The 25,775-nt window shown below is 42.0% G+C and overlaps 1 protein-coding gene across 3 annotated transcripts in view; it reads right to left on the bottom strand.

Moving 5' to 3' along the window:
* Positions 1-25,775, bottom strand: part of PDE8B (phosphodiesterase 8B) — a 205,302-nt gene that overhangs the window by 62,025 nt on the left and 117,502 nt on the right. For all 3 annotated transcript variants that reach the window (XM_033110238.1, XM_033110239.1, XM_033110240.1), the window contains 5 exons: positions 21,293-21,381; positions 15,159-15,237; positions 13,324-13,464; positions 11,009-11,097; positions 8,778-8,838 (listed from right to left, as the gene is read on the bottom strand). In XM_033110238.1, coding sequence (XP_032966129.1) covers positions 8,778-8,838; positions 11,009-11,097; positions 13,324-13,464; positions 15,159-15,237; positions 21,293-21,381 — 459 coding nt within the window. The remainder of the gene's footprint in view (positions 1-8,777; positions 8,839-11,008; positions 11,098-13,323; positions 13,465-15,158; positions 15,238-21,292; positions 21,382-25,775) is intronic.

Below are 25,775 nucleotides of genomic sequence, written 5' to 3'. Positions count from 1 at the left end.
TTTCTCTCCTCATTCCCTGCTACCAGCCACTGTCTTCTCTCGGTTTTACGGAGAAAACAGTAGATATTGGGCTGCCTTAGTCATCAGGACCCTGTTCTGCCACATGCTAGAGGACAAGTCCCCCAAATCATGAAAGGGCCTATCAGCCAAGCCTCCTGCCAGGAAGGAAAGGATTAGGGGGACAGACCTTGGCAGATGTAAAGAGAGCGAGAGGCCCGGGGCAGTCAATGGCAAGGACACAACCAGTAGCAGGCCAGTGTAGGGGTAGAGAACTGGCATGGGTCATGAGGGCAGTGGGCAGAAACCTGTCCGAGGCGTGGTAACTGGGCTCCCTGCTGTCTAGAGAGTGCAAGTTAGCTTTCTGCTGCAGAGTGGGAACTCATGAAAGGTTCCCCCAACATTTCCCCAAACAAAAGTGTTCCCTAAAGGTCTGCTTAAATGCCCATCACAACGTCTTCCTTATCTCAGTAAGTCTGCAGCTGATTCACTGCCAGAAACTAGACTATGTGCACAGCTTGTTGGGCCCTGTATCGTCTGTGAAAGGGTGTGAGGGGCCTGGATTCAGGGTAAGATTTGGCAGGGGAGGGACGGGCTGGAGCAGCTCTGTCCAATAGAAGTACTGTGTGAGCCACAGAGCAAACCACATATACAATTTTAAATTTTCTAATAGCTACATTAAAAAGTAAAAAACAGAAAAACAAAACCCAGGAGAAATTAACCTTAATATTTTAAACACAATATGTGTAAGATGTTACCATTTCAATATGTAATGAATACGAGACTGAGATTTTTAATGAGATAATTTGCCTTTTTTTTCATACTCAGTCTCTGAAATCTAGCATGTGGTTTCTACTTAGCCCACATCTCAATTTGACAGCCACATTTCAGTACTGGGGCAGAGTACTGCAGCTGACTCCACAATTCTAGGTCAGGGTCCTCATACCTGGGAGGGCAGAAGTGAAAATCTTTTCTGACTATATTTAACCCAGAACAGATCCTGCTCATAAACAAATGACCTGCGTTTTCACTATCAGAATCTTGACGCCATTCATCTTGTCCGGTGGCTTGTAAACTTCAGAGTGAATGAATCATGTGGAGGGCTGATGAAAACAGGTTGCCCAGGTCCACCCCTGGAGTTTCTGATTCTGTAGGTCTGACTTCACAATTCTGACAAATTCCTGGGGCTGCTGCTGCTCCAGGGAACCACACCTGGAGAACCACTAATCTGTTCTAACATCTGGCCAATGAGTACCTTCCCTAAACAGCCTGTTCTCCTGAGTGCTCAGTCTACTTCTATTTGATTACCTCCTATGGTGGTAAACTTACGATCTGCTAGGGCTATCAACTTTGGTCAATGCAAATTCTTTCCTATATTGAGCTTAATTTGATCCTTTGAAACTTCCTATTGCTTTTGCCTTCAGGGCCTAATTCCTCCTTCCCCATACAAAGCCTTCACAAAACTGAAGACCTGTTTTCTCCTTCTTCTTACTCCCTGATATTCTATACACTTTGTATTTTGTTTCAGGCACTTCTGACAGGCTTAGTCTTATGCATTATTATTACAGTAAAGCTGAATATTTTCTTAATCTTTACAGCAATTTTAAGATTAAATACCATGTTTCTCTGAAAATAAGACCTAGCCAGACAATCAGCTCTAATGCATCTTTTGGAGCAAAAACTAATATAAGACCCGGTATTATATTATATATTATATTATGTTATATTATATTACATAAGACGTGGTTTTATGTTATATTATATTATATAAAACCTGCTATTATATTATATTATATTATACCTGGTCTTATGTTATATTATATTATATAAGAACCGGTATTATATTGCATTACATTACATTATATTATGTTATGTTATATTATATAAGACCTGGTCTTATAGTAAAATAAAACTGGGTCTTGTATTAATTTTTGCTCCAAAAGACGCATTAGAGCTGATTGTCCGTCTAGGTCTTATTTTTGGGGAAACACAGTAGCTTACTATAAAAAAATGAGAATGAACCCCAAAAGTTTATCTCAAAGCAAGATTTCATCATTGCAAACTTGGGCAATTCAGCCCCATTTCTGCCTGTATTATCCCCAAATAGTGACATATGTCAAAGTGCTTTTAAAGCAGTCACTTCCAAATGCCTATCCCCAGACTGATGTCAGGCTATGACAATGCTTTTATCAGTCTACAGCAGAAGAGAAGCTTTTCCACCAAGCCAAACTTAAATAGCTATTATTCATTCAGAGAATATGTTCTTCCTACATTTTTCCATGGTTGAATCAATCTTTCTGTCATGAGATGAGGGTGACAAGGTGGTCAAAAAATTCCAAGGCAGGGATTCTGTTTGCAAACTCTGGAAACCTCTGTGCAAAATCCAGGTCAGATTGGTCTCCTTCTGCTCTTGATCAGCCATTGTCTTGGAACCTCCAGTAGCCAGAAAACAGACTGCTTCCTCTGAGGCTGGCCATGGGCTTTCTCCTACTCTAACCCCGTGGAACAGAGAATCTTTTCTGGAGCCACTCACTAGGTGGGCCGAGCTTCCCAAATCATAAGAAAATCACTTCCTCTTACTGGACATGAGACACCTGCACCTCTCTGAGGCTTCCCCATGGCTTGTACGCCATTGCTCCATGAGAAGGGGAACCAAGTGATACACTCCACATTGCCAGCTGCAGCCCTACTCTCTTATCAGCTGGCTTCCCATACTGTGTCCCAGGGCTCCAAGCCCACCACTGGCACATGGGCTTTTGGGAGTGCAGTGCTCCCCCATATTCTCATGGGCAAGTCTTGGAGGAGAAAGTGAGAAGGGGGACGCATTGTGATTGGGCGGGGGCTGGGCACTGTAGGTGTGGCAGTGGGAAGGCCCCTCTGCTTTGCCTGGACCAGCTTAGGAGGAGCTGGTGTAAAGTCAGGATCTCAGAAGCCTCCCTTTCCCTGAATGCGTCTGACTCCAGGATCAGATCACTGAAATTCCAGTCTGAGTCACGCATTTGGATTTGGACCTCATGAAAAGGCAACAGCCGCAGGAAAACTAGGTCCTGTCAGCTCTGAACCAGGGTGCAGGGGTTGGCATGAAGGCAAAGGGTGCCCAAAGAAGTGTGTGTATGCATGGAGGTGCGGTTCTAGGGGTCTGTGTAGTCCGTTCCTGGCCTAAGAAAGTGGGTAATCCAAGAAAGAAAATTATCTTCTAGAAATGAGGTCAGCAAACTTTTTCTGGAAAGGGCCAGGCAGTAAATATTTTAGCCGTTGCCAGCCATGTGGTCTCCTCTGTAACTGTAGTTACATAGCTACACCACTACATGACAAAGGAGTGTGGCTGTATTTCAATCAAACTTTACTTACAAAACAGGCCACATTTGGCCTATAGGTTGTAGATTGTTGCCCCTTGTCCTAGATGACACCTAAAAAAACCGTAGCCAGTCTCTGTGGGCCCTGTGTTTTGTGCTTCTCTGGGGCTTGATTTGCACCTACTCATACTGTGCTCTAGAAATGTACCCTGTTTATCTGTCTGTGGCCTCCATGGCTTCTGGGGCAGAGACTTTGTGTCCCTGGTGGCAACACAGAACAGGTGTTGAATACACATTTAGGGATAAAGTGTGTGTGTGGTGAAGGGGGAGATGATGTTTACAGCAGACAAACCTCACTGAGTATTTCCAGCCTCTTGGCAAAGAGCTACAGGGTTCGCATAGGAAAAGCGATCTTTTCTGAAGACAAGTTCCACCAGAGACAGCAGCCTGGCTTACAATTTCATTCCTTATTAAAATGCAAACCCACGGACAAATTCTGACGTCAGGGCTAAACCCCAGAAAGCAGCGCCACTGGAACCGCCTGCAAACAGGCTGCTCCCACCCTCTGGGGAGCCCTTCCCGTCACGAACCCATCACCATTCACTTCAGACTCCTTCGATGAGGAGGAAAAACACTGTGGCTAGCCAAAGATATAAAAATTCTTTGTTATTGCAAAATCTAAATGTCTCTTTAGGCCCATGTAGCACTATTACGTGACGTCAATGGCTCAGGGTATCTGAGCTCTGCGCTTCCACTATTCTCAGAACAGCAGTAAAGACGTTTCTATTTAGAGCCTCAGAAAAGAGGTGGTCCCTTGATTCTGCACCTCTAAGTCCTGTGCTGAGGGCTAGCTTGCTTTCCCTGTGAAGCAGGAAGAGTTTACAGGTGACAAGAGGCCAGAACCTAGACATTCGATTCCATTTAAGCTAACCAACAGCCTGAGGGCCTACTATGTGCCAGACAGCATGGGCACGTAAAGACAAGCACATCCCAGTGACCCCACTGGAGAGGAGAGAGCAGTTGGGCACGCAAATAGCCATGATATGGTGGGGGTAATACACAGCAAAGAAGGTACTTTGGGGGCTTGAGGAAGAAAAAGGGACTTGATGTTTCTTGGGCTGGGCCATGAAGTCCTGGTAGAATTTGGGTACATGGAATTGCAGGGAGACTGGTTACAGGGAGATTGGGGGTCCCATTCATTAAGTGATAAAAAGAAGAAGGAGGAGGAGTAAGGCTCGGTTGGTGAAGGAAGGTTGTGCTTTTTTGGACACGAACTGTGCTTGGCTCATTTCTGGCACAAGCGTGAATGAGCCCAAGTGGGCCTGCATTTTGTATTACGGCTTCACAGACCATACACGTTGGTTTGTGCTGCTTGGGAAAAGTGTTTGTCTCTAAAAAGCCATCAGGATTTCCTCTGCCTCTCCCTCTGCCCGTGTCACCTCCCACATAATCTCATTCTTCCTCCTGGGATGTCTAAACTTGCTGTTGAGAGAATTGTTTTCCTATAAAAGTCAATTCCCTTCCTTTCCCAGAGGTCTCCAAGGACTTGCCTCTCTGTGTGGCTTTATGGTATTAAGTGAAAATTTCCTGATTCCTGATAAAATTCTGTGCTGAAGGCGGCATTTTATGTTGAACTAAATCTTATGAACAAGGACAGGATTGCTTTGGCTATTCTAGGATATTTTGCCAAATGAATCTTGAAAAAGAAGACCAAAGCTGGAGGCATTACACTTGCTGATTTCAATCTATATTACAAAGCTATAGAATCAAAACAATATAGTAATGGCATAAAACAGACACAGAGATCAATGGAACGAATAGAGAGCCCAGAAATAAACCATGTATAGGAGGTGTTATCAAACAATATGGGGGATGTTTAAATAAAAAAAAATTTATTACAGTAAAAGACACATTGCCATTAATTCCCCTCAAGATACTACCGCTCACTTCAGACACACTTATACCATCACTCTTGCCACTTTCTGAAGTAGTTCTGAAGTCCTCTTTCATGAGTGTCTTTAGTTGTGCTGTCGTGGCTGCCTCGATGTCCTGAATTGATTCAAAACGTTTATCTTTCATGGTCATTTTTACTTTGGGGAAGAGACAGAAGTTGCACAGTGCCAGATTTGCTGAATAAGGTGGATGAGGACACACCATAATGTTTTTATCTGAGTGAAATTGCCATATCAGAAGTGATGTGTGACACGGAGCCTTTCCGTTGTGATCAAAAAGATATGGTGAATGCTGCTGCCAAGTGCCATCCATCGGAAAGGCAGGGATCTTCAATCTATGGGAAGCGGCGCATCGAACCTTATTAACAGTGTGTGACAAGTTTCAACTTGTTCAGTGCAGTCTGTCAGGTGTGAGCTATGGTTGAGAGACAGTGTGTTGTGAAGTGTGCCATAAATCATCCTCCATCGTGACAATGCTCCGTGTCACACATTGCTTCTGGTATATGTCAATTTCTGTCAAACAAAACATTATGGTGTGTCCTCATCCACCTTATTCACCGGCTCTGGCACCATGCGACTTCTGGCTCTTCCCCAAAGTCAAAATGACTGAGGACATCAAGGCAGTCATGACAGCACAACAAAGACACTCATGAAAGAGGACTTCCAGAACTGCTTCAGAAAGTGGCAAGAGCAATGGGATAAATGTGTTCGAAGCGAGGGGGGAGTATTTTGAAGGAGATTAATGGCAATGTGTCTTTTACTGTAATAAATATTTTTATCTAAACATGCACTGTATTGTTTGGTCACACCTCATATATGGTCAATTAATTTATGACAAAGGAGCCAAGAATATATAATGGGGAAAAACAGTCTCTTCAGTAAATGATATTGGGAAAACTGGACAGCCATATACAAAAGAATGAAACTAAACCACTATCTTACACCATACATAAAAATCAACTCAAAATGGATTAAGCACTTGAACTTAAGACCTGAAACCATAAAACTCCTAGAAGAAAACATAGGAAAGAAGCACCATGACATTGGTCTTACTGATGATTTTTTTTGGTGTGACACCCAAAGCAAAGGCAATGAAAGCAAAAATAAACAAGTGGGAGGGACTACATCAAACTAAAAAGCTTCTGCACAGCAGAGGAAACCATCAACAAAATGAAAAGACAACCTACCAAATGGGAAAATGTATTTGCAAATCATGTATGTGGTAAGGGGTTAATATCCAAAATATATAAACTTATATAACACAATAGCAAAAATCAAACAATCTGATTAAACAATGGGCAGAGAATTTGAATAAAGTTGACACCTGAACAACGTAGGGGTTAAGGGTGGCACCACTTGCATAGTAAAAAATTTGAGTATAAATTAACTTAGGCCCCCACATATGCGGATTCCCAATCAGTGATCAAAATTATTAGACATTTTTCCAAGGAAGGCATTCAAATGGCCAACAGGTATGCGAAAAGGTGCTCCACATCACTAATCAACAGGGAAAAGAAAATGAAAACCACATGAGTTATCAACTCATACCTCTTAGAATGGCTGCTATCAAAAGACAAGAAATAACGAGTATTGGCGAGGATGTGGAGAAAAAGGAACTCTCATGCACTGTTGGTGGCAATGTAAATTGGTGCAGCCACTATGAAAAACAACATGGAGATTCCTCAAAAAGTTAAAAATAGAACTACCATATGATCCAGAAATTCCACTTCTGGGTATTTATCCAAGGCAATAAAAACACCAACTAGAAAAGATATATCCACCCCTGTACATTGCAGCATTATTTACAATAGCATAGACATGGAAATAACCTAAGTGTCCATCAACGTTAGAATGGATAAAGAAAATGTGGCATGTGTGTATGTGTGTGTGTGGACACACACCTATATGCACACACACAGTAAGTCCTCACTTAACATGGTTGATAGGTTCTGGACTTTAAGCGAAACAACGTACAACAAAACCAATTTTACCACAGTCTAATTGATACAAACAGGGTTAAGTTCCTACTGTATCTCATCAACATTATAATGAAACAACACTGAACAAAGCAACATTATTTGATGACCTGCTATATAATCAAATATTATTCCGCTGTTAAGAAAAAAGGAAGTCTTGCCATTTGCTACAACATGGATGGACACTGAAGCCATTACCCTAAGTGAAATGAATCTGACAGAGAAAGACAAATACTATATAACTTATATGTGTAATCTTAAAAACGAAACAAACAAAAAAACCACACACACCAAAAAAACCAAACTCACAGACACAGAGAACAGATTGGTCATTTGCAGAGGTGGCGGGTGGGTGAAATGGGTGAAGGCTATCAAAAGGTACACACTTCCAGTTATCAAATAAAGAAGTTGTGGGGATATAATGCAGAGCATGGTGACTATAGTTAACAATACTGTATTGTATATTTCACAATTGCTAAGAGAGTAGATCTACAAAGTTCTCATCACAAGAAAAAAATTTGAACCTATGTGTGATGATGAATGTTAACGAGGTGATCATTTTGCAACATATTCCAACATCCACAGACACCTTCAATGGACTGAGACACCAACTATGTCTATGTACACATACAGTAAGTCCTCACTTAACACCGCTCACTGCATGGCTCACTGCACTGTCACACTCCCACTTCGGAAGCCGCCTTCTCAAGAAGCCCAGGCATCTTTGGGTCCTGTCGTCTCCCAGTTCATTTCTTTGTTTGGTGAGGCTTCACCTACTGATCCCACACTTGACAAGTCTCTGACATGTTCCACTAAAACGGATTATGACTCAAAGCTCTTCATATCTTTTAGAGATATTGTCCCTTCTTTTAAAATCCTCATCTAAGTCAAAAGCCGTATTTTGTATGTTTTCAAAAATAGGTAATTGGTAATTATGTTTGTTCAGTACTTTTAAATCAACAAACTTTAAAGCAGGAAGTGCAAATACACATAATCCAGTATTAAAAGTATAAATCAAAAAGAATACTGACACCAATGTTGCTCTCTATGATAAAACTCTCTAAAAAGCTTCTTAAATATAGCAACTTATTAAAATTCTGTTACTTCAGAAGACAACGCTCAAATTATTGTTCTACATGATGTAATGATAAAAAAAATCACAGTACTAATTTGGAATGAGTCTTGCTTTTGATACAAATCTGTAGGAGTGAAATGTTCAAATGCATATATACTTTTTGTTTGCTTGAGAAATTAAGATAGAAAAACAGAACATTTTTTATTTGGAGGAAGAATTTTATGCTTCCATAAAATATATTAGTTTCGAGTTGCACAGCCACAAGCTAAATCATATCTGATATGCTTTACTAAGACAGTAGCACAGGCTGGCAGGGGAATTTTTTTTTCTTTGTCAAAGGAGCCTAATTTTGTTATAAACCTTCTTAATTGGCAACAACAATAAGACATGGAGAAAGACAAGCCGAGAACAGTGGTGAGAATGTAACGCGTGGTCAAGCAGACAAAGCAAACGAAGCAAACTGAATACCTGAATACCGTACCTGTTTATTATTGTCAGCGGCACAACACAGTTTCTTGAGGGAGACAAAATGCCTAATTTTCCTAATAACATAAATAATCAGTTATTAGTGAGTCAGATATGAGATGATTCAACAAATTAGCAAATGAAAACATCAACGGAAACTTCTTCCAGCAGAATTCCAGGGTCTGTGCTAGGGCGGATTTAAAATTCCGATAAAACCCAAGCTACAGAAAATGCATTTTCACACACAGCCCACATGCGCCTTCCGAAACCGGGCTTCCCTTTTGCTCACAGCCAGCTCAGAAACACTGTGTGGTGGGCATTTCATTTTTTACCGTCTCTTGAAGCTTTGCTCCTCAGTATCTTTCAGTGATAGGATGAAATACTACTCCAGACAAAATTGGCTTTAATTCTGCTGATGCTTATAATTTTATAGCTTATATAAAAAGCAAAAGACTCATCTGGACAATGACCAAATTTCATAGCTGCTATTTTTATATTTAACATTCCGCATTATTTTACAGTATGGTCATCATAATGATTGCATTTTTCAGATGGCAGAAAAAAAGCCTCTTACTTTAAATTCATGGCCAGAATCCCACAACACCCTGCGGTCTTGCTCATTACCACAAAGGAGACCAGGAAAAGACTATAGGTGCCTCAGCTCTGCACAAAATTCAGCTCAAGGTAGATTTTTCTACTGAGAGGGAAGCCAGGAATTCCAGAGGCCTATGTTAGATTGTATAGCAATGAGTCTCCTCCCTGTTTTTTGTCTCTCTTTGGCTCTGTCTTTCTCTCTTTGGTTCAGTGTTCTCTGGAGGATGCTGAGGAGAGCATAGAAAATTCTGCTTATCCTGTAATGAGCTTCACCGAACAGGAAGAAGTAAAATTTCCCTATTTTTAATAAGAATTTCCTCTGGTAGCTCACTGCCTGCAACTGGATGGAGGGTGCGGGGGGTGGGCGGGGGGCATAACACTGTGTCTAGACACAAGAACGTCTCTCTCTTATCTGTAAAATCTGAAAGATCAGAAAAATTCATTCCGAGACATTACCCAGCAATAGCGTGTCTCCTCTGCCTTGGTTACCTAATAATTCTGGTCACACACACAAAGTGACTCTTAGTGTAAATTTTCTGAGAAGATGGATGGTCTAAGGATGATAACAGCAGGCCAGCCATTGTGGCCTCTGAGCACTAACCACAGATGGGAATGGCCACACTGAGGCCCCTGCACTCAGGGAAGGGTCTGGGAGGTGTCTCTCTGGGCTCGTAACCCTCGGTCAGGACCTGCCAGTGCCTCCCCACCCCCAGCACCCAGACTGAAGCACAATGGTAGGAAATACAAGACGGTGGTCTCTGCACCGAGGGGGAACAATTTCAAAACTAATCAAAATAAGTAAAATTGGAGGAGAAACAACCTACAGACACTTTGCTGACTTGATGGAATGTCTCATTTTCTGACCACGCAACAATTTGCAAGGAACCTGGGTAGTCATGAGAATCACAGGCAGGACTCTCCTCTTCCGGCTATTGCCATGATAACTGCCACATTTTCCTTTTCCAAAACTTCACACAACAGCGTGCATCCCTTATAAACCTGTACTATGAAGCTGGTGTTGACCTTCAGGGTGGTTTACAAAGGCTCCTCAGTAATGTACTATTTGGCTTCATAAACCTTCCCACAAAACATAACTGGGAGAAGGAAAAGGGATTACATGTTTGCCTTATCTCTCCACAAATGACGAGGCTTCTCTGGTAATCCAAGATTAAATGGAATCAGATCACCTCTGCTTTCGATCAGAAACACCTTTCTCTCCATAACCATGACGTCCAGGGCTCTCTCCCCCTTGTGGAGCGAGCGCCAAGCTGGCCTGGACAGAGCCAGCCCCGAGCTGATACCTCAAGGAGAAAAGGTCGGCTCCCAGTTGCTTTGTTGTTGTGATGAAGGGGGAAGGCCTAGAAATTGAGCTCCTTCAGAGAGCAGTGGGGAAAATGGAACCACAGACAGTCAGGTGGAGGTGGGCAGTTGGGGTGATGCTTCATAAAGCCCATACTCAGGAGAAGAGAGTGGGAAGGAAAGTAACATGCGGGGGTTGTTGCTGGCTACATGGATGTGTCCTTGTTATATACTATAAAGTACAACCCAATGCTACTTTAGTTGTGGGTCTAATGCTTACACTGGTATTTCAATATGCACATCCAATGCTCACATGGGCCCTTCAACTAAGAGAGTTCAAGAATTTGCTCTTACCCTCCTTGGCCAATCACTGGGGTGATCTTCACATGCTGTTGGATGCTGTCCCCGGATTTCCGTCTGGCATAGTAAATCCCCTGCCACTCCTACATGGACAAAGAGACCTGTTAAAATCCTTCTGTGACATCTGAGGTCTGCTCCTACAGTGCGTCTTATCAAGTTCAGCAATCAAGTTCCCACATGCTTTTTTTTTTTTAATTTATTTTATTTTTTATTTATTTTTTAATTTATTGGGGTGACAATTGTTAGTAAAATTACATAGATTTCAGGTGTACAATTCTGTATCACATCATCTATAAATTACATTGTGTGTTCACCACCCAGAGTCAGTTCTCCTTCCATCACCATATATTTGATCCCCCTTACGCTCATCTTCCACCCCCCAACCCCCTCACCCTCTGGTAACCACTAAATTACGTTCCCCAGATTAATTTTCAAACCCCGTGGCCATCTTGTGGTTACTGATTGTTTTCTAATCCCCTCACCTTCCCCCTTACCCCCACCCTCCCGCCCATCTAGCAACCCTCAGTTTTTCCTCTTTGTCTCCAAAACTGTTTCTGATTAGTTCATTCACTTATTCTTTTCTTTATATAAGTGAGGTCTTTTCTGCATATAAGTGAGATCACATGGTATTTGTCTTTCTCTGTCTGACTTATTTCACTTAACATAATGTTCTCTAGGTCCATCCATGTTGTTGCAAATGGTAAGATTTCTTTCTTCTTTATGGCTGCGTAATACTCCATTGTATAAATGTGCCACAGTTTCTTAATCCAGTCATCTACCGATGGGCATTTCGGTTGTTTCCATGTCTTAGCTATTGTGTATAGAAGTTCCCACATGCTTTTGTTACATTCCACAAAACACCACTTGATTGTTACACCCGCTAACGCTCACTACGTAGGGCTCAAGGTCACAATGCACGAAGACCACAAGACCAGTAGGTCCATCCCCAGGCTGCCCCTTCGCAGTCTCAGGATACTCGACCAATGTGTGGAGTTCCTGCTTTCAGTCCCATGGGTGTCGTGGCACCAGGTCAAGGAATTCTTCTGAGGTCTTTCTCAAAACCTTCACAACAACCTGAGAGCTTGATATTATCATACTAAATTTACAGATGGGTAAACTGAGGCTTAGAGATTCTAACTTATTTGCCCACATTAAGAAGCGGAGGATGTGGTTATAAATTCGTACCTCTTCACTCACCTAGGAGCCCGTCATCTTTCTACTATACTATGGGGCCTCCAGCCAAGAGTTCTGAGGGTTAGTCTGGCTCCTGGTAATTTCCAGAAGAGGCAAAGGGAAGTGTGAAGATTCCTGCTGTCTCTGGACCCTGGGGGACTGGCTAGATGAAGAGCCTGGTGTCCTCAAGGGGGAGCCTACGGCACCTCCACAGTGGCTGAGAGGGGGTGCTTAAACCAGAACCTGAGCCTTTTCCTGTCCTCTCACACACCAGGTGGCTAACTGGTATGCAGACTGGGGTCACCAGATGTGTGGCAGTATTCTTTTGGCTATTTTTTACAGTACTTGACAACCTTCTGTTTCCTTATAAGTCTCATTGCCCCACATTTTAAAATTAACTTTGGCCAACATATATAATCCAAACTTATTTTATTCCTGCAAACTGGCCCTCCATTAAATAAATATAATACTTATCTAACTACTTCACATCAGACAAAGCAAGATGAAAGAAAGAAAGAATATATGAGAACACACTGAATGCCTAAAAGAAAATGCAGAGGTAGTTCCAGGTACAGGAGCCATGCTCCTGTGGAGTGCGGGGGGTGGGGTTGCTCAGGGAAGAGTCCTACTGCAGCAAAGGGGGTGGCCACTGACAAGCTGATGTGTAGGGGAGACACAAGCAGTCCATTTCTACTGAACTGTGATGAGTAAAGAGAACACAAAAAGGAAGACTGAAAACTGGGCCTCTGTATAAATATTGATATGAAATACTTCTAGTCCTCCAAACACTGGATAAGCTAAAAAAAAAAAAAAGCCAACAACACATAACAGCTCTATGAAGTAGAACTCTGCTCAGAAAAAGGAATGATATTCTAGCAACAACAGGTGGGATATATGCATGCCAAGGAGGAAATTTCCTTATAAAAAATCACCAGGTTCTATGTCATGATAAGTACCAGATTCATTTAATATCCAAAATTCACAAAAAAATTAACTCATTTTGCAAACATAAAAGATTTTGCATTTAAGTATTACATAATAGTGTTGAAGAAGCCACTCTGAAAGACCTGACCCAGAAACTCACAAAAAAGGAGAATGTACTGGACTTGAAGATTTGTTTTGTGTGTCTCACCCACCTTGCCTTTCTTGATGCACGTGTTGATGGTGTCCAGGAGGTCTGCCCGGTTCTTGTCGCTTTTGGGCAGCTCGGCGAGTTCTTTCCCCAGGAGTTCACCCTTGTGGTAGCCCATCATCCTTTCGAAGGCTGGGTTGACATACTATGAACAGGAAGTAAGTAGTTACAGGTCAGTGCAGGGACGCTGCATGCCCTGGAGGAACGCTTGCTGGGACACGGAGGAACGTGTTGGAATAGCCCATCCACGATGACTCAGTGCGAAATCTACAGCACAAAGGTCATTTAAATTTCCCCTTTACATATAACATCCTCTATTTAACTTTTTCCTCCTTGCTCTGGTTTTATAACATATTCAGATAGCTGGTAGGTTTTTAAAGGGGCCGAAAGCGTTCCCCCAGAGAAAAACTACAGTCAGTATAGTTTCCCTTTCAGTGCAGCGCCCACCATCCTCAGCCCATCTGCTCCTGTTCATGGTGCAGGCGGGGAGGTGATCAATAGTATGTGACAGCTTCCCTGTTTCCCTCTCCCCGAGATACAGGGTTCCTAACCACCAGTTGCTCATTGTAGAATGACGGACTCTGTTTCCTGTGAAAGGCAGCATCTGTTAGATTACACGTGGAGAAGGTGAGTAGAGAAAAGGGAGCCCCTTCCATTACTGAGACCAGCACCCGGATGCCCACTGTACAAGAGGGAGGCGCAAAGCAAATGTGTTCCATGAAGAGAATTGATGGTTCAAGTCTGGATATAGGTGGGGGCGATGTGGGATGTGTGCTTGGTCTGTACCGGAAACATATCTGGCTTCTCTGCGGTCCAGGTGGGCCAGCAATCGGGAGCAGTATGAGGAAGATGTCAAATCCATTTCAAGGAGCAGCCAGAAAAAACAAGTTCTATAAATACGGACAAACAGGTAGGAAGGCTTTGGAGTGGGAAAGCCATGGCTACAGATTTTGGTTCCAATACTGATTAGCGGGCCTTTCCTTGGGTAAGTTCCTTGACCTTGATGGGCCTCAGCCTCCCCATCTGTACCACGGGGCATTTATGTCTCTTTCATGGGCTTGCTGAATGGAAACGAGATAACCTTGTGAGCGTGCAGACGACAGGGGCGAGGTATATTGGGATACTGATGTTAAGGGTCCCGTATGAGAGTAGGGTGTGTCTGTGTGTGCAGTGTGGGGTGTTGCAGGAGAGCAAAGGTGGGGCTCTGTCTGTCATGGCGCCGCTGTGTTGAGCACTGCTGGTCTCTACTGATGATAGCAAGTACCCCTCACACTCAGTGTCACTATGCAAACCAACTGTAGGCAGGCCAGGACCCGTCTGTGCAAAGTCTACATTTCAGAGCATTTTTTTTTAAGTATCAATGCCTTTCTTTCCAAAAAATATAACAAGAAGACTATTTCAACAAAGTTTTGTCTACTATGAACATTTCCTTAGAAAGACGGCTTTAGTATTATATATAAGAGTGCTTTATAATTAGAATGCCAACTATAGGCAAATAAATGAGGATTCTTGAAAATATTTTGTTCCCCTAGGCATTTAGAAGCATTTAGTCTACAATTCTGACATACTTCTGTATAAATGCTATCATCACAGATGGTCCAAAGAATTTACCCCACCTATCAAAGAAATCACATTCTCCGATCTGAATAATTTTTTACTCTTATTGAATAGCTAATTTTTAGCTTACAAGATTATCAGTTTTCTTTGCATGCTTTGATGTTCCTTTCTCCAAAGAAAACGTGCTGAAATTTGAGAAGTATGGGGAAAGTACTTGAAAAAGAGTGGCTCGAACTTGAAAGGTTCTATTTTGGCATCTAAATATAAAAATTGTCTCCATACCTGAATCACATGGTCATCGCTTGTGATTTCTATGGCTTCGTGACAGTGGTCTAATGCTGTAAACACTGAATTACAGGCCCTGAAAGTTGCAAAAGATTGATGTTAGTTCTGCTATAAAACCACGAGTGTTTCATCTGTTAATTTATCAAAGTCAACAGTTCCTCAGAGTCATTAAAACCACGTACCTTCTGATATTGCTTTGAGAAAAGAAAAAAAAAATCACCTAGCTTTTCCAACTAAATGAATAAACAGCATATATTTCCATACATACGATACAAAGACAAGAACTGTAACCAACAAAATCTTCATGGATCATGATAAGAACTACATACACATCCACTGAATGAAACCTTAATATGGACACAAAGGAACAAAGGTGCCGGGGCAGTCTTCTAGGTCCCCTGTGTTCTAGGCCAGTGATGTCATTCTGTTCCATTCACACTGTGGTCATGGAGAAGTCAAGTCCCTATCAGTTAAGAAAACCTACTTAAGCCCAGATTGGATCTAAGGTATTCTAGCCTTTTGCAATACACACAAACATTTTTCCCCTTTCTCTCATGATCGCCGATAAACAAGTCTTTATAGTACTTTGCTTTTAACCACACCCAATGGCACGATGAAAGGCAAATATGGCAGGCAGGAATCCCCCTGTCTAGATAACTGTATAGCTGAGCAGGTGGGCACTTTTCTTGGTGACCTTCGCTGTATATCTGGAATATTTGAAATCATTTCAATTTCTCAGTTTCTTGGATAGAATTGTAACTGTCTTCCAAATCTATAGAACTCCAGATATAGTATGTAATTTACTTTCTAACAGGAGGTATATACCTAGTTCCTAGAGCCTTGTTATTTGTACTGGCTGTTTAAAGAATCCCAGTGAAGGCTTTCCTACACGTTACAAAAAAGATGTTGATTTACTGAAATGATGTTTCTTCTTACAAAACAAACTCTTCAAAGGTAATTTGTTTTTTCCACTCATAACGGCATCTAACTTTGCCATCCTGGTTTGAACTATTTCCAAGGGACAGGGCAGAACAAACTGGGTAAAATCTGCTTCCATATTTTGCCAGTTATGGGACCTTGGACAACTTTTTATCTTCGCTGGCCCTCAGTTACCTCATCTATCAAAATGAGGAAAATAACACACATTTTGCAGGTTGCTATGTGAATCAAAAGAGATAGTTTACGTGAGGCATTTCTCAAAGTGCTTAAGAATTCAACATAAGGTATTTGTTATTATTAGTAAGATCCCAGAGTAACGTTTCTTTGTTTCTAAGGCTTTCAAAGACTGTTGGTAAAAAGTGAATAATGACCTATCTTGTCTCATAATTATGTTTGAAATATCAGACCAATAACAGCAAGATAACCTGCATGGGGAAGTGAAAGATTTTAGCCGGATGAAGGACAGTGTTCCTATAGTTTCAGAGATTAAGGGACCAGTGTTGGAAGGTAAGTAAAGTAAGTAATTATGATGTGAGTGAGCAGAGGAGAACATAAACCTAACTTAACTGAGATTCCTGATGTTTTCTTATTTAAATTGCTCCAAGCTACCTAATTTAAATTACCCTACTGGCATCTCTGCATTTGTATACGTGATCCTTTAAAATAAAAAAAAAGAATAAAAGGAAACTTTAAAATTGTTACCATAGCCATTGCTGCATTGCTTCTCATTAAGAGGCAAGTGAGAGCTAGTCTTGCCAGAATTATTTCCCAGGCACCTGGTGCAGATCCTGGCATCACAGGAAAGTGTTCCCTGTCCTCCAGAAGTTAGACGTGCAAAAGCATACTCTCTGTGGGCTAATTCCTTAACTTTGAGAGCTGGATAATTAAAGCTCTAACACATTTTATCAAATGATAAATTCCTCTTTTGCCCAAGTATTTTCTTAAAGTACCTGTGTGTCTCAACTAAGTATGTAAACGGATACTTCAGAATATTCTTGTTTTTGTGAACTCAAAAGGCTGCCTTTATACAAGATTATTGCTCCGATCTCCAAAATTTATCTATTAAACGGTCATTGTATGATTATCCACAAAGCATAAAATCTTCAATAAATATAATGCCCAATGGGACAAAGCAAATTCTCATCAACAGCTGAAGTGAAAGGATATTGGTGGGACCGGCAGACTATTTTCCCCCAGTGACTAACATTACGGGACTGCAATGTTTAGATCTAGGCTTTAAACCAATTTGGTTCATGGTTCTATTTAAATAAACCTGCAACAAAATGAGGTAATCAAATTGAATCATGTTCCTAGCGTTTGGGAATTTAATTGCTTGTATTAATTATTAATACTCTTCATGCAGAAGAACCCTAGCTTTATTAATTTTCTGTTCTTGGGAACCTTGTAACTCTGGTCCTCAAACGTATCCTTCAGGTTGAGAAGTTGGAAAATTGGAAAAAGCAGCGTAAGGAAAGGTAACTTTGGTATGGAAACCCCTGAAGTGCAAACGATGTAACCATTTCCCCCACCTTCTTAAGGACCCTGGAAGGTCCAGAAGGAAAGGCAAGTATTACAGGAGTCTGGGTATAAAGTCTACAAAGGCACAGTGGTCTGGTGGGGTGCAATGTGTATCAGCTGAAAAACAGGACACCTGGATTCTACTCCAGCGTGAGGACCAACATGGTAGCTGTGATCGTGTCAAATCTCCCTGGCTCTCGGTGTTTTCCTCTGTCATCTGTGGCTGGGGTGGTTGGATTATAGGATCTCCTGTGTCCTTTCCAAAGGTATTCTAGAATCTACTCAAATAAAACACACACACACACACACACACACACACACACACACACATACACACACTGAGGGTGCCTGGAACAAGGGTAGAACTGGGCAAGGTGGTGGCTTGTAGAGAGAAGATTCTGAACACAAATCCACATTCCAGTGGAAGCCTGCTGGGAGGCATAAGCAGGAGGAGTCGAGGCAGGAGGGGCTCACGGACTTGGTGCTGGTCAGCACCGTTCCTGGGCGACAATACAGTAGGGGCCCCTCACTCTAAGCCTTCACAGTTGGGCTTCTCCTTCTGTGACACAATGGCTGTCATGCAGTGTCCACTTGATAAGCACTCTGTAAACTGTAAACATTTCTTAACTCTGAGAGATGTAGCGTTCCAATGAATATAAAGTTTTCCCCATCAGAAACTGATTCTTTCTAAAATTGAGGACTACTGCCTTCTTACGGTTTGGAGTAAAATAAACACGGTGATTTGGGTGTAAGCCCTGGGTAACAGATATCAGACTGACTAATGACGACACAATAGCTGATATTGCATTAGTATAAACTGATCAGTTTAAACCCCAATAAGTAGCTAAATCTTATCGGATTTTGGATAACATAGTTCTTTTCATAATACAGAAGCATAAGAATATTAGAAGAGATAAATGGTCATCATTTAACCCACATTTCCCTAGGCTTTCCCCATTTCATGAATTCTTCTGTTCAACAAAGTAATTCATCAAACGCACACAGAAATAAGATTTACTTCTTCTATCTTTAAAAGTTATTCTATATAATGGAATTTTAAAATTAGATAGTTTTTGTTTGATCACACGATCTTTTCTTTTTCTTGGTTAATATGGTTACCATACATGAAGACCTGGACAGAAGTATCTACCTTCAACATTCAACAATCATCCTTGCACTACAGATTGTCCTTGCAAAATGCTAGTAATGTCACATATTTAGCTGCAGCTGGGGGCGGAATTGCAGGCGAAAGTATTATGTAATTAGACTATAATTGTTCTGGCATTGTGTAATAGGGAGCTTCATTTTCCCAGTCTACAGCAAGCGACAGAGTTGCTTGCCTACCGCTGGGGTGCAGGTAAAGGCTTTAGAGGTCCTTGATGGCCCTAAGGAGCTGGGGACAGTCACGATATGGGGTCACCATTTGCCACGCCCCCACCCCCGCTGGTCCCACATCTTGTATCCTCAGGGACAGTCAAATCAGGCACAAACACCTTACTCCTTCAATAAAAGGGAAGGAACTTGGAGAAGGTTGAGACAGAACCAGATAAAAAGCAACAGAAGAAACCGATCACGTAGCCTTCATCTGGCCTTGTCCTACACAGAACTCTAACCTGCCCACCAAGCCCCATCCCGCCTGCAGGAGCTGCTCTCATGCTCTTGACTGGGAAGACAGGCTCTTTACCAGCGAAGCTTAAGCTGGTGTGGAAGGTAAGGGGAATCAGGGTTCTGTGCAAACTCCCCTTCCTGGGGCCACTGCCTGCCTGAGTCATGCACCAACTTCACACTGATTTGTATTAAGAAATTGAGCCTTCTCACTATGACTTCTATAATGGGTCCGACTCCCCAGCCAGCTCCAGTCAGTGAGGGGTGAGACGTTATGGAACTTATATAGTGTTAGGTACTTAGAAACTTGCCAAGTTCTGAATCTGATGAGACCCTGAAAAGTTTTCAGTGCCCTGGCTCTAAGCGGAGTTCACCAGCCTAACAATCACCTGAAGCCCTTTCTTTAAGCCCACCATGCTAGTGGGGGATGTTTCTATCCAACTGCCAGACCTGCCTTCGCCTGCTCACCGTGGACCAGGCACCTTTGACATCTTACATGTGCTATCACATTTACTGTTTCCTAAGAAAACTCAGACACTTATTTAAAATAAAATGAGGGAATTACCTATCAAAGCAATAAGGTATCAGTTCATTTTTGTTGTAGATAATACACAGTAAAAGATTTACACCAAAATGAAATCCCTCTTTTTTAAATTCTATTCATTGTGAAAACATCTAAACAAAAAAAGTACAAAAGGTAAAAACTCTTTTTACCTTCAATTAAAACAGTCGACATTCCCAAGAATGAAAACAATTAATGTACAATATTAAAAATCATAAATTTCTGAAGTAAAGGCAATGTGGTTTTCTTGAAAAATTCTATTAAGTTCTGTGAGGCTAATAAATATGTGGATACAAAGAAACTAAGGGATTTAACTTATTCAAAAATCTTTGGTAATATTACTCACCAAAGACTGTTAAAATACCTGAATTTCCACTGTTTGAGATTCTTTTTAGATACTTTCCCACTTAAGAAAGTGTTTATTCCCACACTTTATTTCTTAAAGCTCTCTATCCACAAAAACAAATGTACAAACAAAAAAAACCTTCCCTGACCAGGGGAACCACAGAAGAACTTGCTTCTGTGGGTTTATGTCAACCCATTTTGCTTCCATGGGACAGAGGATAGCAGAGAAAAATTAAGTTTAAAAAGGGTTTGGTCCCCTTTGAATGCAAATTAAGCAATCAAGATAAGAAGTTTAATCATTACAGTGAGATGCTATCTTATTTAATTTTTGCTAAGCCTGAAACCATCCTGACCTTGCAATTGGCCAGAGAGAGAAGCCAGGCCGGGACCTTCTGGCATCCTACTGCCTGGAGCTACTGGGAAAGGCCTCCCAGGGGCCATAAGTTGGGTAGAGCCTTCTCTGTCCTCTGGTCTCTCTCTGCTCAAGGGGGCGGGTTGAAAAAATCAGGGTCCTGAGAAAGTGCTGGCATGGAGCATGAGCAAAACCAGGCATGAGCTAGGATCCTGATATTCCGAGATGTCCCAGAGGTAGAAAGTCCCATCACCCCATAGTCCTGAACATACCCTCAGACAATCCTATTCCAGAAGTGAGCACCAAGGAGAGACCTGCTCTTAGAGCACTCGATACCTGTTTAGACTTAAAATCAGTTTCTTGAAAAAATGTCATGCACTCAGGCCATAATGAAATTGCTATCGTGGTTATATAGCAATTATTATGGTGAGCATAATAAATATGCCCACTGGCTTGCCCCTATCCATAACAACCCATGGAGGAATGTATAAATGTTGAAAGTAGTAAGTAGAGAGTAATTCTCAAAGGCTATTCTTAATCTCTATCTAATTGCACAAAAATTAAACAGCACTTTTGCTTGGGTATAATTTTAAAACTGCTGTAAATAGTGGAAAATATTGTCAAAAGGAGAAATGCTTCTAATTTATTCCATTATATCAAAGGAATCTACCATGTACCCGCTACCATTATTTGTTTAACGGCTTCAAAATCCCTGTGACTCAGCCAGGAACCTGTGAATAGCAACCTGATGACAGACAAGCTTTTCTACAGAATTGTTAACCTCGTGCCCCCTCTTATTTGGCTACATACCGTAATTTGAACTGTGAGCGAACTTCTCCATGTTCTATTTGAATCAGTTCATTATAGCAAGCAATTATGCTGTTATTCTCCATAAATCTCTGAAAAGAAAGCAAAGATAACACATAAGACATATACAATTACTTCTTAAAGAGTCAAATAAAGAAAGCTTAACAATTTTTCCTACCCAGGTAACTGTTACATAAGAGAACTAATAGGTAAAATGAGACGAAGTAAAAGCAGTCTGTCAGGGTGTTCGCAATGCTTGTTTAAACATATGAGAAACAACGGAGCAGTAATCTTGTACGCTTAACTCCCTTTCTAACAAAGATAGGAAAAACTTAATTACGCGTGCTGACAGGAAAATAAACACACAATGTTGTTAATTACTGAAACACCTGTGCTTAAAAGTCTCCTAAACCCCAACACTGAACATATTTGGTGTGTGCCATGCTACGAATGACCTCTTTCCAGGGAAGAGGTCCTTTGCTTCCTTCCTCATCTTCTGAGTACCTACTGTGTGTGTCTGTCTCTCTGACACTCACACATATACACTTCCCCGTATCTAGTGTGGATGGCTTCTCTTTGGGGAATACCTTTGAAGCCCCCTGACTTTCCCTGCGCTATTGGTCCCCACTATTCCAGGTAGAACTGGGTAGGGCTCAAGAAAGAGGGGGAAGCCATGAACACCCACAGAAGGGAAATACTTTCCTGTTTTTGTTTTTTTTTTTGTTTTCCCAAAGCAAAGCTCAACATGGTTAGGTTCAGGTTCAGGTTGAGCTTCTGGACCGGTGAAGATTATAATCAGCCTGTAACAGCTCTGAGCATTGTTAGCTGATGCTTCTTAAGATACCAAAAAAACATCTGTGATAAAATAAGTTTTGAAAATGTTGGGATAAACAGATTTAGACAGGTATTTTTCTTTTTTTTTTAAGACAAAAGCTTTAAAAGTAAACTTTTGTTGTCTATACCTAATTATAAAAGTAATACACATTAATTTTAAAGTGTATACAATACAGAAAAATACAAAGGAAAAAAACCTTTAAATCCCTGATAATGCAATAAGCTACAGATGATGTTCCAAGCTGGAGATGGTAATTTTGGTTTATTTCCCTCAGGCTTTTATTATGTCTGTGTGTAGTTATGCTATGTCACATCCAAGTAATAATTTTTTTTTTTTTAAAGATTTTTTATTGGGGAAGGGGAACAGGACTTTATTGGGGAACAGTGTGTACTTCCAGGATTTTTTCCAAGTCAAGTTGTTGTCCTTTCAATCTTAGTTGTGGGGGGCGCAGCTCAGCTCCAGGTCCAGTTGCCCTTGCTAGTTGCAGGGGGCGCTGCCCACCATCCCTTGCGGGAGTCGAACCGGCAACCTTGTGGTTGAGAGGATGCGCTCCAACCAACTGAGCCATCCGGGAGCTCAGCGGCAGCTCAGCTCAAGGTGCCGTGTTCAATCTTAGTTGCAGGGGGCGGAGCCCACCATCCCTTGCGGGACTCAAGGAATTGAACCGGCAACCTTGTGGTTGAGAGCCCACTGGCCCATGTGGGAATCGAACCGGCAGCCTTTGGAGTCAGGAGCACGGAGCTCTAACCGCCTGAGCCACCGGGCCGGCCCCAAGTAATAATTTTTTTATATTTTATTTTTCTTTAGGTCTCCTAAGAACTTCCATTGTAGTGAAAAACAGCTTTCTGTAGGTGATGGTTTCTAAACACTGGTGCATACACCATGTTACCCCGAAAATAAGACTGGGTCTTATATTAATTTTTGCTCCAAAAGATGCATTAGGGCTTATGTTCAGGGGATGTCATCCTGAAAAATCATGCGAGGGCTTATTTTCCAGTTAGGTCTTATTTTCGGGGAAACACAGAAATTGTTTGCACATAATTGGCACTTTGTGTTTTGTAGACTAAAGGTAATGGAAGAGGGTACTTCCTTATTTTGGGGGGATTAACCCATATGTTTGAAATAATCTGAATGAATCAAAAGCAGTGGTCTTCAAATTTCAATGTGCTGAGTATCACCTGGCATTTGGTTAAAAATGCAGATTCCTGGGCATAAACTTCCAGAAATTTAGGCAGGTTTCTTTAGTACAGGACTTCTCAGGGCATTCAGTATGCTCGTGTGCAATACTGCTGATGAGCACTGTGGATTTTCAGGGGTGGGAGGAGGAAAACCACAGTCTTCACAGATTTCCCAAACTTATTTGACCACAGAAGCCTTTTGTCACGGAACACCTCTTAGGAGATTTTGGAACACTAGTGTTCTGTGGAACAGTTTGAGAAAGACTGCTACTTTAGTGGATGTGGCATGGAGTTTGGAGTTAAATCCCAAGCATTTCCATTTTGACTTTGTTATGAGTACGAACTCCGGCAAGCCACTTAGTCATTCTGAGCTGGTTGCCTCTGTTTCTGATCTCTCTTCGGTAGATGAGGATTAAGTAAATCACCTAGCAGAGAGCTGGAGAAATAATAAATCTCAGGCCTCTACCTCCTCCTCCCCAGGGAGGCCTGTCCAGGAAGGAACTGTGCCACACATAGTAAGTATTCCGTGAATACCTGTTCAACTGAATTAGCACTATTTCAGATAGAAAGAGCGACCCAAAGGTGGATATAAAAACAGCTACCATCACCCTTTGCTAAGATACTGGTTTCTAAAACGTTCAGAATGGACTGAGCATCACGCAGTTGGCCACTTACACACAGTTACAGAGGCTGCAAGTGGAGTTGCTGTGGAATATTTGATGGTACAATTTGTTCCTGGATCCCTACGCAGGGACCCACAGACTGAAGCACTGGCCAATTAGCTAGCAACACAGGGCTGAGTTTCAGCAGATGATTTAATACAATCAAAACAACTCAGAGATGGGAACCAACCTCACGGAAGGCAGAATCGCTGGCATATTTGGAAGGGTGCTTGGTAGAGAGTTGCCAAAGACAAGATTTTGCCCAAATAAGGACACCAGCCACCTGGAGAGCAGACTCAACTGATTTTGTGTCACAGTAACTCAGGAGGGAACGTCTTTGTAGGTGCTGTGTGCTTCCTTCAGAAGGAGTCCAAACTATTTGGGGGCACCTTGACCTGGCTGCCAAAAGGCCTTGATCAGACCCAGCACAAAAGAATACCAGGTGTCCCAGACAGGTCATGCTTTGCATGCTCCCACCAAGGGTTTTTTGCACCGTGGCTGACTGCAGAAAGTAGCACCAATCCACACAGAGGGAAATGAAACCTTCTGAGCAACATGGGCAGATTACAAAATACATATTAGGTGGGTGCAAAAGTAATTGAGGTTTTTGCAATTATTGTTAACCTTTTCAACCGCAATTACTTTTTCACCAACCTAATAAAAAGGGTACAATGGAATTTCCCTCCTAAATTTACTTAATTGCCTTTGCACCCAAAGAGGGCTCGTTGCTTCCTCTAAGCTCTTCTGTAAGCAGATGGGCGGTATTAGCCTCCAGACAAGCGGTGGTCGCTCCAAACAAAAACTCTACACCACTTGGAGGGAGGAGCCCTGAACTGGAAGCTGAATTCCGAATGGGACACTTGAGGCACCTCTGTGGGTCCTCGTCAATGTCACCTACAGTGTGTCTGTGATTGCTGTTCTCAGGAATGAGGCTCCAAGGGGTGAGGACACCCTACGTCCTCGTACTCTGAGAGGTCCTGCCTCAGGATAGTAATGGGCTGGGTGCAGTGGGGTGGTCAGTGTGAAACAGAAGACCTATGAAACCTGCGAATCATTTCAGGTTACTTCTCAGGAAATGGTCATTGTAAGTAAAGAAGTGCTAGGTACAACGCTTCTTCCGCTTCTCTTCTTGCAACTCTCCATTCCAGAGCTTAGAAGTGTTGTCTTATGCATTCTCATCAAGATCCAGCATATAAGGACAGCTTTCAGAACCAAATGCCCGCCTTTGAGAGATGTGATGACGGACAGGAAGAAAGTTATGTGAGTGATTCTGCTAACTAGAAACATTCATTTCTACGACATGTGTGAACCCCTATGCTGCTTAAATATTATATAGAGCCTTGCTCATGGGGAATTTCTGCTTCTCTATGCTCTACAACAGAGATTTATTTTTTTTCCAATCTGGGGTAGCAATACACCATTACTTAAAACACCCAAAGGAATTTTCATAATTCACAAGGCACAGGCAATATCCAAGTTTTGAGGGAAAAGGAAGCATTTGAGATTCATGTTACTCGTGTCAAAAAATCCTGGAAGTACCAGGTAAGCCTAATTATTTACTTTGCTGTTAAGTCTCCTTGGGGTAATCAATCTTCATCTTCAAAGTTGAGTATCAGTGTTAATTCATGTAGTCACTCAAAGAATTTTTCTTTGCTGACATTCACAGGATGCCGTAGCCATCGTGGGCCTGTCCCTGGGGTGTACGCTCTGGCCAGGCCCCACTGACCACGCAGCCCTGGGTGCCGACGCGGTGCTTACCTCTGCGTAATCACATGCACATAGGAATCTGACTAGACAACTGATTTAAGTGA

This window comes from Rhinolophus ferrumequinum, chromosome 7 (assembly GCF_004115265.2).
Source record: "Rhinolophus ferrumequinum isolate MPI-CBG mRhiFer1 chromosome 7, mRhiFer1_v1.p, whole genome shotgun sequence".
NCBI classification, from domain to species: Eukaryota; Metazoa; Chordata; class Mammalia; order Chiroptera; family Rhinolophidae; genus Rhinolophus; species Rhinolophus ferrumequinum.
This window is presented reverse-complemented; position numbering and strand designations above follow the sequence as displayed.